The 16,043-nt window shown below is 37.0% G+C and overlaps 1 protein-coding gene across 1 annotated transcript in view; it reads right to left on the bottom strand.

The window, feature by feature from the left end:
• The window catches only part of LOC109097863 (A disintegrin and metalloproteinase with thrombospondin motifs 6-like), a 91,385-nt gene that overhangs the window by 49,138 nt on the left and 26,204 nt on the right, over window positions 1-16,043 (bottom strand). The window contains exons 10-11 of the mRNA XM_042764747.1: window positions 13,425-13,571; window positions 1,311-1,452 (exon numbers count right to left, since the gene is read on the bottom strand). Of these exons, the coding sequence (XP_042620681.1) occupies window positions 1,311-1,452; window positions 13,425-13,571 (289 nt within the window). The remainder of the gene's footprint in view (window positions 1-1,310; window positions 1,453-13,424; window positions 13,572-16,043) is intronic.

Here is a 16,043-nt window from a genome sequence, read left to right as displayed (position 1 = left end):
AGGTAAAGAATCAAAAATGTAGCAAATATCTGATCACACCTGATGTGTTATATTACTCCACGTCCTGTCATGAAGTTTCTGGCAAAGCATGCTTGGTTAGGACAAAAAATTGTATGTACATTAAAGATTTAGTGCCTTTCACATCATTGCTTTGGTTGCAGTTCAGTAATATTCCAGTAACGTCTTTAAAACATTCTTGAAACAATGCCTTGAAACATTTTTTTTTTTAAATGTTGTGAGATTACATACCTGGTAGGGTTAAGTAGGCCTAAAATATCAGTAATGTGTTTTTACAACAAAAACAAAACCACAGCAAAACCAGCTATTAAATTGTAATCTGTACATTTGAATTGAGAGTTTCAAAGACATAAAAATACAACCAGTCCGAAAACTGCTTACAAACAGACTTCGCCCATTGTTGGCATGGATTTGGCTATTAACCACAACTGCCAAACATTTACTGTAAGTAATGCAAATAATGCTGTAACCAGCACTGCCAATTTAACTTTGTTGCTAAATTTAGTGACTTTTTTCAAAAATAATTGTCTAGCAACATATGTAGTCCCTAGATTTGACACTATGCAGGTTTAAAAAAAAAATACATTCGGATATACACCAATTAAAAAACAATATACTGATATACCAGCAGCTACTGTCAAGATTCACTAAAGACGTGCAGTGAAAAATCAGTTGATGAAAAGGCGTGAACAGAGTCATTTTTGTAGCTGACCTCATAACATTTGTAGGAGAATCTCTTTCAGACACAAAATTTATGGGAGAAGAATATTAAATTGAATCATGCAACATAATTTACTAAGGTTTGCGGTAGCCAATTTAATGGTATTTGCACCATTATATGGGAGGATGTGGAAGACCTTCTTTAGTAAACCTGACCCTAGATATGGTTGTTTGTTGTGATGATAGTTCATTTTTGGTTCTTGAGGTGTTTGAGGTTGTTGTATGAGTCTGACAAATCTACAATGGCTCAATCAATGGCATGAGTTCATGAAACCTGTCTGAAAACAGACATTATTTTTGCAATGCCATTTGGTGACACTAGTGGCAAAGATATCACACAGTTAACTTTTAAATCTTGTAATTTTTTACTTTTAATGAACATTTTGTGATTAAAGCTCTGTTTTTTAAAGAAAATAATCATGGTTAAAGCAGAACTGTGCTGTTTTTTTTTTTGTTTGTTTTTTTTTGTTTTGTTTTTTTTACACAAGAATGCCAAAAAATTCTGAGCCAACAAATTTCACTATGTGAGCCTGACATTCCCAGAGCACGATAGTGTGTTGCAGCCTTCTTACCCCATATTTGCACTGACGGGAGGAGGCGCCGTACTGGAAACGACACTGCTCATCTGCATCGTACACCTGCCCTGGAGCCACAGTGGGGTACAGGAAGTCTCGTTTCAGAGGCTCATTGTCCAGACACGTTCCCCGACCTGAGCTGTCAAAAAAACAAACCTTCAATGGGATTGGCTCCTCTACAGAGGTTTCATTTGTGTCCAACAAGAGGAAAAAATCTCACATGAAAGGAAAAGGGAAGGCGTATTGTTAATGGGAATTAGCAAGCGAGGAACCTGGAAAATACAGAATGCAAAATGAGGGAAGCATGATTGACAAACAATGGCCATAAAACGCTGATATTTGGACTTATATGGTACTGCGGTGCTCCTATGGAATCCTTTGAAGTGGCAATAAAATGATGGGAAAAAAAATCAGAAGGTTCCAGAGGTCACGTGTCCAGTCAAACATGTGTTTAGTCTGTTTAGTCAGCTAGAAATATGAACGTTCCCAAGAAAGCCTCAAAAAAGGGCCACTGCTTCGTCGGCAGCGAACAAAGTAAAAAAATAGAGCCAAAGCAGAGGCCAGGCGGTGCATGTTTTGTTGGACTGTGTTTATTCTGGGTTCAGAAGTGGATCTTGTTTTATTCTCGGCGTCCCCTTTACGGATGCTTCCCCCCCTCCCTGGCGTGCGCAAGCGGCTGAGAGACGTGTCCGCCCCACGCCACTGCTGTCCGCTGGAATACAACAGCCAATTATTATCCCGCTGGCTTTTCCAGCAGCATGCCGTGGAACACGCTCTCCTTCTCTCTGAGGGAATAGTGGGCTCGCTAACAACATAAACGTTAACATTCATACTGCTGGAGAGCAGGCGGCTCTATTCAAGGTTCTGTACTGGCATTCACATAATTGCTGCAACTGAAGGCACAGCCTAAACATGTTAACCAACTACCCCACCGTGTGCTGCTAAAAGCAACACTGCCTCTAAAGAGAATGAGTTTATATTGCATCAGCCAAGACACACTATCCCCCTGATGGTATGCCATTACCAGTAGTGTAATGTAACGAAGTAATATTACTTCATTACAGTACTTAAGTATTTTTTATGAGAATCTTTACTTTATTTGAGTTTTAGCATTTCTGTCAACTTTCAATTTTACTACACTATTTTTCCAAATTAAAATGTATATTTTTACTCCTATGCATTTCTATTAAAAAAGAGGTGTGTTCAGGCACATTGTTGACGCGTTGCTATTTTGGGGAACTGAAAATAGACTGCACCATAGACCAACTCAAACCTGATATAAATTCTGGTGCAATATTTTTTCTTTGTTATTTAAAGAGCGCATGTACACTTAGCTTATTACACACACAGGGATGCGCTGCAGCACACAAACATTTCTAAAAATGAAAAATGACATTCTGCCATGTAAATAGCGAACCCGCCATGGTGCGAGCGCAACTGGCTTTTAAAGGGGATGGGAGATGAGACTCTGATTGTTTTATTGCATGTTACACCCAAACCACACCCATTACTCATTAAGAGAATAGGGCCAACCCGTTTAGACCATGCGCCCAGGCGCGCCGACCATTTTCCCGTCGTTAAACTAGCAAAAGTGGATTCGGACACAACCTGAGATCACCTGTGCCGTGCGCTATAGACCATGCGTTTAGATTGTTAAAATAGGGCCCTCAGTCTCTCTAAACCCCTCCTATCCTGAGCATACCTGCTCTGATTGGTCAGATGGCCCAGTCCTTTGTGATTGGTCTACCGCGTACAGCAAATGCTACAGTGTTTAAGGGGAAGGTTAAATTGTTTGGCAATGTCCCAAATCGCACCCTAAACCCTTGTGGTCTTCCTCACCACAGTCCACACTTTTGTGACGTAATGCCGTTTTGACTGTCTGCCGTAGATGTCTGCCGTCTGCCACGAAGAATTCAAAAATGCATAATAGGTGCCCTTTAAAATGCATTTAGAAATCCTACAAGATTCAAGATAGGAGGCAAAATGCCTCTGTAAAGCATCTTTCACACTGCACTTTGGTCCCGGAAAATCGCCTTCTGTGTGAACCCAAACATGTCCCGGGATTGATTCCGGGATCAATCCCAGGTTGGGGACTTAGTAACATTGCCGGGTTCCCGGAAATAGCTCTGTGTGAACAAAAGCCAGAACCAGTGGTGTAAAGGGCGTGTCGTAGTGTTGACGCACGTTATCGTGCGACTCTTTTACCGGGTGTTTTGAAGGCAGATCAACATTCGTGACAAAAAAATATGTGCAAACTGTAATAAAGCAGAGATCAGTTAGCTCCTCACTATCTGTGCTGAAGCTGAGATTCGTTTGCCAGCTTAAGTGAAAGTTAACGTGCCTAGCGTTTTCGACTCATACATTACACGTCACATCCTGATGTCATGTGTCATTACGGGACCTTTACGGGTTGTGTGTGAATGCATGCACAGATTCCGGGAAATCACTGGCAGTGTGAAAAGGGCAAAATCTAGCGACCCGGGATGAATTGGGTTGAATCTTTAGACATGTATTTTCCGGAATCGCAGTGTGAAAGGGGCTTACAGTAGGTGGACAATCAAAATGGGTAATACCACCGCATCTACCGCCGCCGCAGGGCCGTGGCATTAACTGCAAGTCAGTCGCGTGTTAAAGTTATTTGCGAAACTACCGCCAGGTGGCACAAAGTGACGGATTGCAAACTGACTGTAAATGTAAAATTTTGGTTTGTAAACAGAGATGAAACGACGAATTAAAACAACAATAACATTATAATATAACATTGTAACATACTTAAAAACCATTAGAAAATTCACAGTGAGTTAATTTCAAAGCGTGGCACAGTCTTAGGCTACAGTCTACGCATCAAAAATTAAAAGAAAGACCTTTACACAAAGGCTCTTACTGCATCCTATTGTTAATAACCAGTCATTTCATATATATGTATATATATATATATATATATATATATATATATATATATATATATATACATATATATATATATATATATATATATATATATATATATATATATATAAATACACAGATTAAATGTTTTCATTTCAGTTTGTTCTTGACAAAAAAACAAAACAAAAAAATGCATATCCATATGCAGAGCGAAATGAGAACGGTCCAGCATTTAGAAATAATAATTATTAACTCTGCTATCATTCTTGATTTTTCACAGCCTTTACTGTGTGACCAAAAATTGAGTATTTTCTGTTTCAGCTGTTTGAATGCGCAGGTGCCTCACGTGCACATATATATTGGAAACAGCGCAGCCGTTCACCGTGCCATAAGACGTGAGTAGCGGCACACACACTTTGGCATATTTTTTGCTCATTATGATTTTTTTCTGTCGATACTGAAACACGCGTGAACTACAAAGCCTATTTTACCTTATGAATAATAGTTTAGCTTCAAAATGGGCAACATCACGAATATGGAAACGTTTGGATTTGTCCTGAATGAAAGAGGTAAGCCCAACCTTACCTTATATTTCGCTTCAAATTCTTCTTATTATTTTTTGTTTTTGTTTATAGCTAAGCCTATATTATTATATACTGCAATTCCATTTTATATGGGAATTGTTCATTTTAAAAACAATCAAATGATATTGTTAGTTTCATGGTAACATGCAATCAAGGTCTTCAGTTGTGTGTTCGAGTCTTGGGCTGGCAATACCACGACTGAGGTGCCCTTGAGCAAGGCACCGAACCCCCAACTGCTCCGCATCAAACTGATTTTGTAAAATTAAAACTTGTGGACGGTGAACCTTGGTGCAGTTAACACGAGTTGCACTCGCTTTGAAGCGGGAGCAGCTGGCAGAGGATTCTGCTTGGTCTTAAAGCCTTCCTCAAACGCCTACGTTCACAAATAACAATGATTTTTGCAAAAAGAATGAATAGTTATCAGTTGGGAGTTTGTTATTATTGTTGTTTGGTGATTATTATAATATCGGCTGCGAGAAAATAATAATTAAAAAGAGTGGGGCTGCTGTAAATGCAGACAGCATATTTCAACACAGTGGCATGACAACAGATGGCCCTCGCGGCCAAAAAACAGACCAGCCCACCGGGAATCATCCTGCTGCTGCAGCCAATCCGGGCCTGATATATATATATATATATATATATATATAAGAACAGCATTTAAACACTATAATAAACACACAATAATTATCTGCTTGATGACATGGTTATTTTTATTATTGCGAAGTGAGATGAATGAAGAGATGAATTACACCATTTTTTTAATTTTTATTTTATTTTAGATAGAGCGTGTCCATTTTACACTAAGCAATCATAGCAACTGAATTCAGTCCACCTGGACGGGTTTGGGGTTTGGGGGTAGATCTGTATAGCTTGTGGGGGTTGAAAAATAAAAATGTGAATCTCTTGCTCTTTCATATGGACAGTGTCTGACGAGGGTTTCAAACTTGCAGAGCAGGTTTAGGAAAGTATTTTCATGCCTCGTTGGGTTTGGCTTTTGCAATTTTTGCAACTGCATAGGCTTAAAGAGTATTACATACAATATTATATGTTTTTGTTTTATGTATTCATTACCTATATATATTGAACCATCTCTTTATGTTTTTCTAAATCCCAAACAGAGTCCAGAAATCAGAAAAGTATCCATCTATGAATGTGTTTTATAGGCTATTTAAAATTTGGGAAATACACATGCGTTAAGGACGTGACAAAAATTGTTGAGTTTTTGGCAGACAACATTTGTAGACTTTCTGTGATTTACAATGCACAAACCAGAAGCAACTATATCTGCAGAATGGAGAAGGGTTGACCATTTTCAAAACATAAAATATCAATTTTATTTAAATTTTCGTTTTTAGGCATCTCTCCGTTACAGACCATTCTGAAAGCAGAATTAATACAAACACATATAAAATGCTTTAAAAACTTTAACAGAGATGTCTAGAGGGTATTTAATAGGTTTGCCCCCACGTAAGATTTTTCTAGTTACTAGTAGTCATTCAAGTCATTATTCAACTAATCGCACGTTTATATTAAATTAACACAGTCTAATTCATAATGAGCCTTAATATATTCCGTGCTCAATCACACGCATTAAGTTTGTCACAAAGCACAGGCAGAAGTAGCCTAATAATTGTGAAAAAGGACACATTTTAATTATTTATTAATAAACTAATGTCTTGTAAGCTGCAAGATTCATGAAATTCACGGTGCTGACTCTCATCTCCACAGGATGCGCATCAGGGAGTATTTGCTTTCGTTTTGAATTGGTTCATTTAAAAGTAGACATTTCAAGCTTTCATGCTTGTAAGGCACCCCAGTTTTAAGTTATTTCATTATCAGGAAAAAAGGGGAGGGGAAATGATCATGAGGGCGTTTCCCTTTCATGCATGCGCATCAATAATTTTCGCACAAACACTTGAATATGAATAGTAAAAGAGCACATTTCTTTTAGGTTACAGTATGGGATCCCCATTAAAAGTAAATCTTCACAAGTCTACAACCAAGACGTTTGCAGTTATAACCTGTAAATTAAAGGCTATTCGACATTTTATAATGATCTAACGGCTGATGCCGCTCTAATTCGTTGATTTTGATTGTTTTAATAAATCTCTTTTACATTAAATAATAAAGTTACAAACCAGGTTAAGTTAGATATTATTGTACAAATAATTATAAAATGCTTTAGACTACAAATAAGATTGCAGTTTCACATTTTGCATATGCATTACAAAGTTAATTATTTTTTACATGCAATAATACAAAATAAAACCAAAAAATATGTAGACAAATAAGAATAAATGCTGTGCGTCACACTCAGCTTCATGCACGCCACGCAAATCTTGCACTCTGATATTTTAAGGAATAGAATACACTCCTGCATTTAAAAGCGGCTGCAATTATTTTTTTTTTTTTTTGAGTTTTACTTAAATTGTATGAAAGCAAGTAAAGAAGGCTCCCTTTAAAATCACTTAAGTTGTCAATTAATGAAGCTCTTTTTTACATCGTTTGCACTTTGTTGATTATAATGGGAGAACTTGAGTTTAAACGTGAGGACATTTTATTAATCCGTCCATTCTTTTCAGTTTCAATGATTTAGCTAAATCGTGGCCAGGTTTAATTTATTCGTTTCTTGATTTAGTTTGGCCTAAATAATGGGAGCGAAATTATTCAGTGCCTCACGTTTTACTGAAATCATGGAAATAATTTATAAAACAGGCAACAATTTTTTAATCAGTGTACAGACAGATATCCTTTCCCCAAGTAGTTATCTGTCAAAATAAATGACAGGTAAGGAATAACAAAGTATGTTATTTATATTTACATCATTTAGGAATAACAAAGTATGTCTTTTATATTTACATAATTTAATATAGTTAATCTATATCACACTAAGAGTGCCGTTTTTTTCTCCAGATATCAGCATGAAAACACATGTAATATTGATTTTATGCAAGTTTAATAAAGTTAATATTAATTTACATTTTAGATGCCCATTTTTGCTGTATTCCGCCAATGAAAATAGTTCCAAACCTTTTTTTGTGCCGCTGAGCAGCACACAGGACAATGTTTCCATGTCTCCTCTAAGCTGCATTAAACAGTCTGTTTAAATAAATCAAAATGGCTCTTCAGAATCAGAATGAGCTTTATTCGCCAAGTGTGTGCAAACACACAAGGAATTTTGTGTGTGTGTTTTTTAGGAGCTTTTGGTACAAACATACATTCATATATGACATTGAGAACAGAAAGAACATTTAAATAATTAAGACTAAGGAAAAAAACAATACATAAATAATAATAATGTGGTATGCATCAGGAACATAAGATTTTTGTGAATTATTACTGTATATACAGCTGTACAAATAAAAATATGTATATGTACATATGTACTTAAGAGAGAGGCAATAATTAGTTATTAAGAAATGAATTACAGAAGACAGGTGGTAATTTCTGTGTTAGCTGTTTAAGCTTGAGATGGCATGGGGGAAAATCTGTTTTCATGCCTAGATGTTCTAGTGCACAGAGATCTGTAGATTTGGATCTACAGCTCTGAATCAAAAATGCAGATTCCATATTTGCAAAATGTTTTTTATTGTAAACTGTTTTCTTATGTTTGTATGAGATGGTGTTAGTGAAAGATATAAAGTGTGGGAGAGAGTTCAAACTGCTGCTCAAACTGTGTATAGAACCATTTTTAATATTAATTTGCTCCTTTTTTTATTTTGAATTTACTTGTATGTTTACTTTCAATACTTAAGAAAGTTTAATATAAAACAATACTTTTCATACTTAAGTACAATACATATCATATTCTTTAAAACTTTTACTCAAGTTATATTCTAAAGATGACTTTAGCTTCTACCAAAGTCATTTTCTGCTAAGATTTCTATATTTTTACTTAAGTGTGGCTTTCAAGTGCTTTATCCACCAGACACTTTTTTTCAGACACTTTCTACAAGGTGTCTAACTCACACATTTATTGTTCTGAAAATGGAAAACTGGGAAAGTGTGACTTTAAATCCTAAATTACATTTGTTTTCATATATTGGAGGCCGGAGCTAGTTGTCAATGGGGCTTTAACTCATTAAAATCATATAGTTCTTAAATTAGAATAATTTGTATGAATTTTAGCCTCAAGACTAAAATTTCAACATCATAATTTGCATCATAAATATAAATAAACATAAATTAAATATATAATATTTTGCATACTATATATATATATAATTGTAAAGTATGTACCACATATATATATATAAAACACTGAACTGAGGAGAAAAAAAATCAACCTTGGACAGTCACTAGAGAAAACAGTTTGACAGTCAGCCTCGGTTTATCCATAATATAATAAATTAGCTAAATGTGGTTGATAAAATCTTACATTAAATTGACACAAAGGTATAAATATATATTTAGATATCTAAAAAAAAACATCCTTTGGATCTGGTTTCTGTAATGCATACAAGAGGAAGCATTAGGTGAAACAGGGATCTCTGGCCTCCCACCACAATATTGGAAGTCTAATCTAATTAAAAACTAAACCAAATACATTGGAAAGGAAAGAAACACATAAGCTCTAGCCTGGGGGGTAACCAATGTTGTATTTGGTTTCATCCATTTAGTTTTCTATTTTTCCCCATGTATTTTGGTAGAATAATAAGACGAGTCTGAATATGTGCCCTTGTATTGGAATACACAAACAAAGACTGATTATTTCTTTAGGGAAAGACAAAAATGGTCACTTTAAAAATGGACATGTTTATTTGACGTGTCAACAAAACTTTCTTGGGTAAACTCATAACAGCAAGCAGATATGCCAACAATGAGAGGAAACTTAGTGAGTAACTATTTACAATATTTCAGCACAAAAACAAATAGCTGAATAGGAAATTACAAAAAATCAGTTTGTCCAAGGTCTAACCTAGTGTCTGATCAATAGTTATTTTTATAGAACAGTTACCTCTGGTTTTCAAATCTAATTAGACAAGCGGTGTTCCAAGAGTGTTGGTATTAAGTATAAAACACAGAGAAGCTTCACAGTTTGTATCGCTTAGTTTGACTGTGTTTGTGTCTGTCTTTCTGGTGCAATGACACGCAACAGTTGATGCTGCTTTTGCTTCATTTGGAATTATTTTCTTTGGTAGAGTAAAAATAGAAAAAATAACCATCCATGTTATGTCTAAAATTTAAGTTAAACAATATTAAATGAAAACAAGGTGGCCGATGGTTAACATAACAAAATTATGTTGTTTTGGAATACATACACAAAACTGCAGAAATCTAATTAACTCTTTCCCCTCCATTGACGAGTTATCTCGTCATTTAGAAGACAATGCTTATCCGCCAAAGACAAGTTTTTACGACTTTTCATGTATTCACTGTTATACACTCGGGGGCGCTATTACACATCCTCTGAATGAATACAAATCCTCCCAAACAAAAACACACATGAACAGGAAGGAGAAACTAGCAATCTCTTATGTAAACAGATGCATATGATAAATAATGCGATTATCAGCAATAGACAGCATATACATGAAAACTGCGTAATGTTACGGAGTAAAATGATGATCCAGGAAGTGGTATATGTCTGTGCAAGGTGTTGATGGAAGTCATTTACTGGATTTATGCTTTGATAATCGTACTGAATATTATCCAGATGTAGTTTTTGATAAAAAAATGATTTTCTCACCCTCAAAATTAGACATTTTTATGAAACCTACCTATATTCAAGTGCTGATAAAAAAAAGATTTTTTTGTTGTTGTTTTTGTTTAAAAGTAGACGCTTTGATCTTTATTTTGGTGTATTGCATATTCAAATATTCATACAGCAAAAAATACTGTAGGCCACCAAATTTTAGTGAAAATCATCAAAATCGCTGGCGGTGGCTGGCAACTTTTTCAAAAATGCTGGCAAAAAAACACATTTAATAGCCAATGCTGATCTCAAAATTATATATATCTACCAATTAATTATCCTGTCCGATATGTGAGTTTCACAGTAATAAGGACTGCAGTAAAAAGCAGGCAATTTTTCCAAAAGCCACTTTTGGAGTTGTGTGAAGTCCCTTCCTGCTTCAAATGCTCCACCATCATCCCCATTCCAAAGAAACCCAAGATAACAGGACTTAACGACTACAGGCCTGTGGCTCTAACGTCTGTCGTCATGAAGTCGTTTAAAAAACGGGTTCTGGCTTATCTGAAGGACATCACTGGACCCTTACTTGACCCCCTGCTGTTTGCTTACCAAGCAAACAGGTCTGTGGATGATGCAGTAAACATGGGTCTGCACTTCATCCTGCAACATCTGGACAAAACAGGGACTTATGTGAGGATCCTGTTTGTGGACTTTAGCTTGGCTTTCAACACCATCATCCCAACAGCCCTCCAGACCAAACTGACCCAGCTCTTTGTTCCTAGCTCTATCTGTCAGTGGATCACCAGCTTTTCTGACAGATAGGCAACAGCTAGTGAGACTGGGGAAATTCATGTCCAACAGCTGCTCCACCAACAATGATGCCCCTCAGGGCTATGTTCTCTCCCCACTGCTCTTCTCCCTGTACACCAACAACGACTGCACATCTAAAGACCCCTCTGTTAAGCTCCTGAAGTTTGCAGACGACACTACAGTTATCGGTCTCATCCAGGACGGTGACGAGTCTGCTTACAGACAAGAGGTTGAGCAGCTGACTGTCCGGTGCAGTCTTAAAAACCTGGAGCTGAACACTCTCAAAACAGTGGAGATGATTGTGGACTTCACAAGAAACCCCCTGCACTACCCACACTCACCATCATGAACAGCACTGTGACTGCAGTGGAGTCATTCAGATTCCTGGGAACCACCATCTCTCAGGACCTGAAGTGGGACATTCACATTGACTCCATTGTTTAAAAGGCCAAGCAAAGGCTGTACTTCCTTCGCCAGCTGAGGAAGTTTAACCTGCCACAGGAGCTGCTGAAACAGTTCTACTCAGCCCTCATTGAGTCTGTACTGTGCACTTCAATAACTGTCTGGTTTGGTTCAGGTACAAAATCAGACATCAGAAGACTACAGAGAACAGTTCGGACTGCTGAAAGGATTATTGGTGCTCCCCTACCCACCCTTCAAGAACTGTATACATCCTGAGTGAGGAAAAGATTTATTTGCAGAATTTGTCTATGTATATTTCCTTTTTTTTTTTTTTGCCTGTGTGTTGTTGTTGTCTCTGTGTACTGGAAGATTATGTCACTAAAACAAATGCCTTGTATGCGCAAGCAAACTTGGGAATAAAGCTCTTTCTGATTCTGATTCTGGTTTCTTTTTTTATGGATTTTTGTTGTGTGTGTAACGCGCACTATAATATGTGTAAAAATCTAAACAGCAGTTTCTGGTGCGGAAATATCCATCCACACATCCAGAATCTGCTAGATGGGGATGTTGCGGTAATAGACTAGCATTATCATAGCAGAGTGGTTTCACTGCCAAAGATTACATCAACCTTCAGAGAAGGTCCATTATTGATGAATTGCTCGGTGTTAAGCAAATCCAAAAAAGGAAGGTTAGTATTCAGCCTCAATCCGAAATCACAGATGACACGGTGTGATTATACAACAGGGAGTTCATCCCAAACCAACAGAGCAGCGTTTCTTTGTGTTTGTGTGGGAAGTTGGCACACGATGATAAAGCTTCTGATGCCAGCGATGGCTGTGATGTTAATCTTCTCCATGAGGTCATTCACCAGGAAAACTTTTTGACAGCCATGGCAACCGCTATTATTTTCTTTCGTCTTACGTTAGGCTAACAATTCACAGACTTGCCTATGACTGCCTACTACAGATCAACTTCCACACTCTCATCTAGTCATGCATGGACTCTTTTTCAAATCCAGCACATATGTGTGGTCATAAAAAATTAAGTGAACTGTTAAGTGGCATTATGCATAAGTAGTAAAATAAAGAGTAAACCCATTAAAGTATCCACTAACTACACACTCCAAATGTAATCAAATTAGTTAAAATGTTCCATTTGGCATTTTAGATTTCAGAAGGGTGCTCACAGACGCCCCTTTCTCAAAGTGCTAAAGGCCTCATTTGGGACAAGGATAATCTGCCTGGACTGCTGCTGCACAACAGGCACCTACCTGCTACACAGGGGGGCACCTACCGGCAAACCACGAGCTCTGCAATTATGCATAATTAATTGTTATTATAATAGCAAGTATGTGTAACAAGGACACCTTAAAATAAAGCGTTACCAAAAAGAATACCCAAAGTGTTCCAGGTTGCATGTAGTTGTTAAACCTTGCTCAGCAAAACTTTTGTAAGATTTGCATTTGGTTCTACCAACATTACGAGTGGGGTTAAGTGCATGCAGAGGGTTACAATTTCATGACGTTTTCAGACTAGATGATTAAAATGTAGGATGTTTTTAATTTTTTCATTTAGAATATTGAACAATTTTTCAACCACCGAGGGTTTTTGTTGTATAAAAGTTGCATCTGGTTGAAAAGTAGTGATTCTGGACTCATACTTGTGCTAGGTTTTTGTGGGACTTCCTCACTGCTAATTAGACCAGAAAATAGAATAATGGATTATATTCTATTATATACTATTACATTACAGATAGAGCAAGCATTCTTCAAATGCTATTGTCACTTACTCCAAAAAGCTGGTGATATAGTCCTTGCTGCAGGCTGACCAGGAGAAGGGGTTGGTGTTGGCTGTGATATGGGCCGCCATCAGCTTGGCTGTCTCATGACCTTTGGTCCCACAGGAGTTCCCGATCCCATCGTGGTTCATGCCGAAACTGTGAGACAAGCGGCAGATCATGAGCTTTGATGGATCACGTCAATCACATCGCACAAGCAAACAAGCTTGGGCAGCGCTGAAAGATCAGGAGCAGAGGACATCTCCTTCAGCTAAGCTGTAAAGAGAGGCTCATTCTGGTTTGGTAACAGCTGTGAGAAGAGGACAGATGGGTCAAAGGCCAGAGGCTGTCTGGAGCTCTGAAGGAACGTGAAAGTTGTAATCACCACCCTGATCCAGGCCTGTCAATCAACAATTACACGTTTGAGCAGACCTCAATCAGGCAGTCATCTCTTAATGAACCTGGCCTGCCTTTCCCCCTTCCTCCAAGCTGCTTTCATCTGCTCATCGGTGTACAAGACTGCTGAAGCATTCAGCCACATTCCTTGCTGGCAACTCCACAAATACATCATTTGAGCCATGCAAATTTTGTTCCCTTACATATCTGTCTGGATATTGTATGAAAATGTCAGATCACCTTACGCCGAGACCTCGACGCTTTCGTTGTCAGCCGGGGTCTATCCAAAAGCAGAAGTCAGCCTCTAATGCATATAACATACCCCCCACCACATCACACAATTCCTCTGTGTTTTTTTAAGGCACACATTTATGACATTTTACTCTACTCTCAATATAATTCAGCACGGGAGAAACCTTCCCCACAAGAAGCAGGAGCTATTTTTACAACTGCCCCACAACAGAAGCAGACGCAAGACATAATAGAGGAAACTGCCATCTCGCTGAACTTCATCTTGAACTAGATCATGGTTATTTTTCTAAGCTTTCCGGATAGGGTTAATTTGTCCAGACTTTCATTTGCATAAAGATGTGTGTGCAGGTGGTTTATGCTTTGCATTTTGGCTAGAGGTAGTAATGACCACAATAAATCCAATCCAGACACAGATTTGTGTTTTGGGTTGGTTTATTATTTGCATTTTTGATTGAGGTAGTGATGAAAATAAATTATGAGACACCGAGGGCTTTAACCAGTTTCTTCAGGGGGCATTTCAAGTTCTTCAGGGGTGCATTCACTGAACAGTTGCACTGTTTTGCATGCTGTATATCAATTAGTTGCTACCCACAATCCAGTTTAACCAGATTCTAAATGCTCTGAAACAGGTGTCAAATAAGATACAGTAAAGAAATTATTGGAAAATTTTATTTGATTTTTTTTTTAAAATTTACTTTTTTATTATATTTTTATATGTTTTCAGTTGGTGTAGTTATGATAAGTTGTGAAATAATATTAAAAGATTACACCAAATTTTTTTTTTTTTTTAGAAATTTCATTCTTTAAAGAGGCTTTTTTCTTCATTATGATATCAAAAGAAAATTGTTTATTTTTGTTTATTAAGGAAATTTGAGTTTTTGTGTTGTTTCTACATTCTTGTATAATTTTCCCCAAATTAATTTTTATCCTAGGGCTTTGATTCTATGAATAAAAGTGCCAAAAATTGTTTTATCCTAGGGCTTTGATTCTATGAATAAAAGTGCCAAAAATTGGTATAAATTTTAAAGGTGATAGATCCACCCAAAATGACAATGTTCCCAAGTTCCATAAATTGGTTTAAATTATTTGTTAAATGGGTGATTTAATTGGATAGTTGTTCCAAAAATGACAATTCCATCATCACTTACTCATTGAATATGTTTGGTTATGAATTTTATTCATGGTTTCTTCTTTTGTGTTCAGCAGAAGAAAAAAAACTCATCAGGTTTGAGTTTTCATTGCTGGGTGTGTTCAGCAGAAGAAAAAAAACTCATCAGGTATATAAAATGATGATGCTGCCGTTAGTAGAACACCACTAATTAATAACAATTTACATTATATCATATTTTTTATCACCATCAGTTATTGTGTTATAAAAAATAGCAGTACATATGTGATCCTAACCAGAAATAATAATCCAGGTTGTTTTGTAGTATATATTTTTTATCCTACGTGTCAAAACAAGTGACCAGTAGGTGCAAGAAGATTCTCAGATAAAAACAAACAAGACCTCAGGCAATTCATGGATGTTGCAAGATCTTAAGGCTGTTGCATCTTGTGGCATTAGTGGAAAAGGGGATCGTTGTGTGTTCAAAAATATAGAAGTATGTCTGCCGTTGACGGTACAAACTCAAACTATTTGTACAAACATTTTTGTTTCTAGGATTTTAGCAATCCAGAAGGGTAGTGAATCACTAAACTAATATTTAGTGTATGACCACAGTTTTTTTTAAAAACTGCTTCACCCATCTGTGTGGCATGGAGTCAACCAACCTAAATGTGGCACCTCTCATAGCTGTTATTACCACTCCGGATCTTTAACATACATTCCACATTCATTTACATTTCTTGGTTTGCTTCAGAAACAGCATTTTTGACATCCGCCCCTTACAAGCGTTCTCGATTGGGATTAAGGTCCGGAGTAGACTGGGCTGGCCCACTCCATAACATTAATTATGTTGGTTGGAAACCAAGAGGTTTACT

The sequence above is a fragment of the Cyprinus carpio genome, chromosome A10 (genome assembly GCF_018340385.1).
Source record: "Cyprinus carpio isolate SPL01 chromosome A10, ASM1834038v1, whole genome shotgun sequence".
NCBI classification, from domain to species: domain Eukaryota; kingdom Metazoa; phylum Chordata; class Actinopteri; order Cypriniformes; family Cyprinidae; genus Cyprinus; species Cyprinus carpio.
The sequence above is the reverse complement of the archived record's forward strand: the minus strand, read 5'-3'. Positions and strand labels throughout refer to the sequence as shown.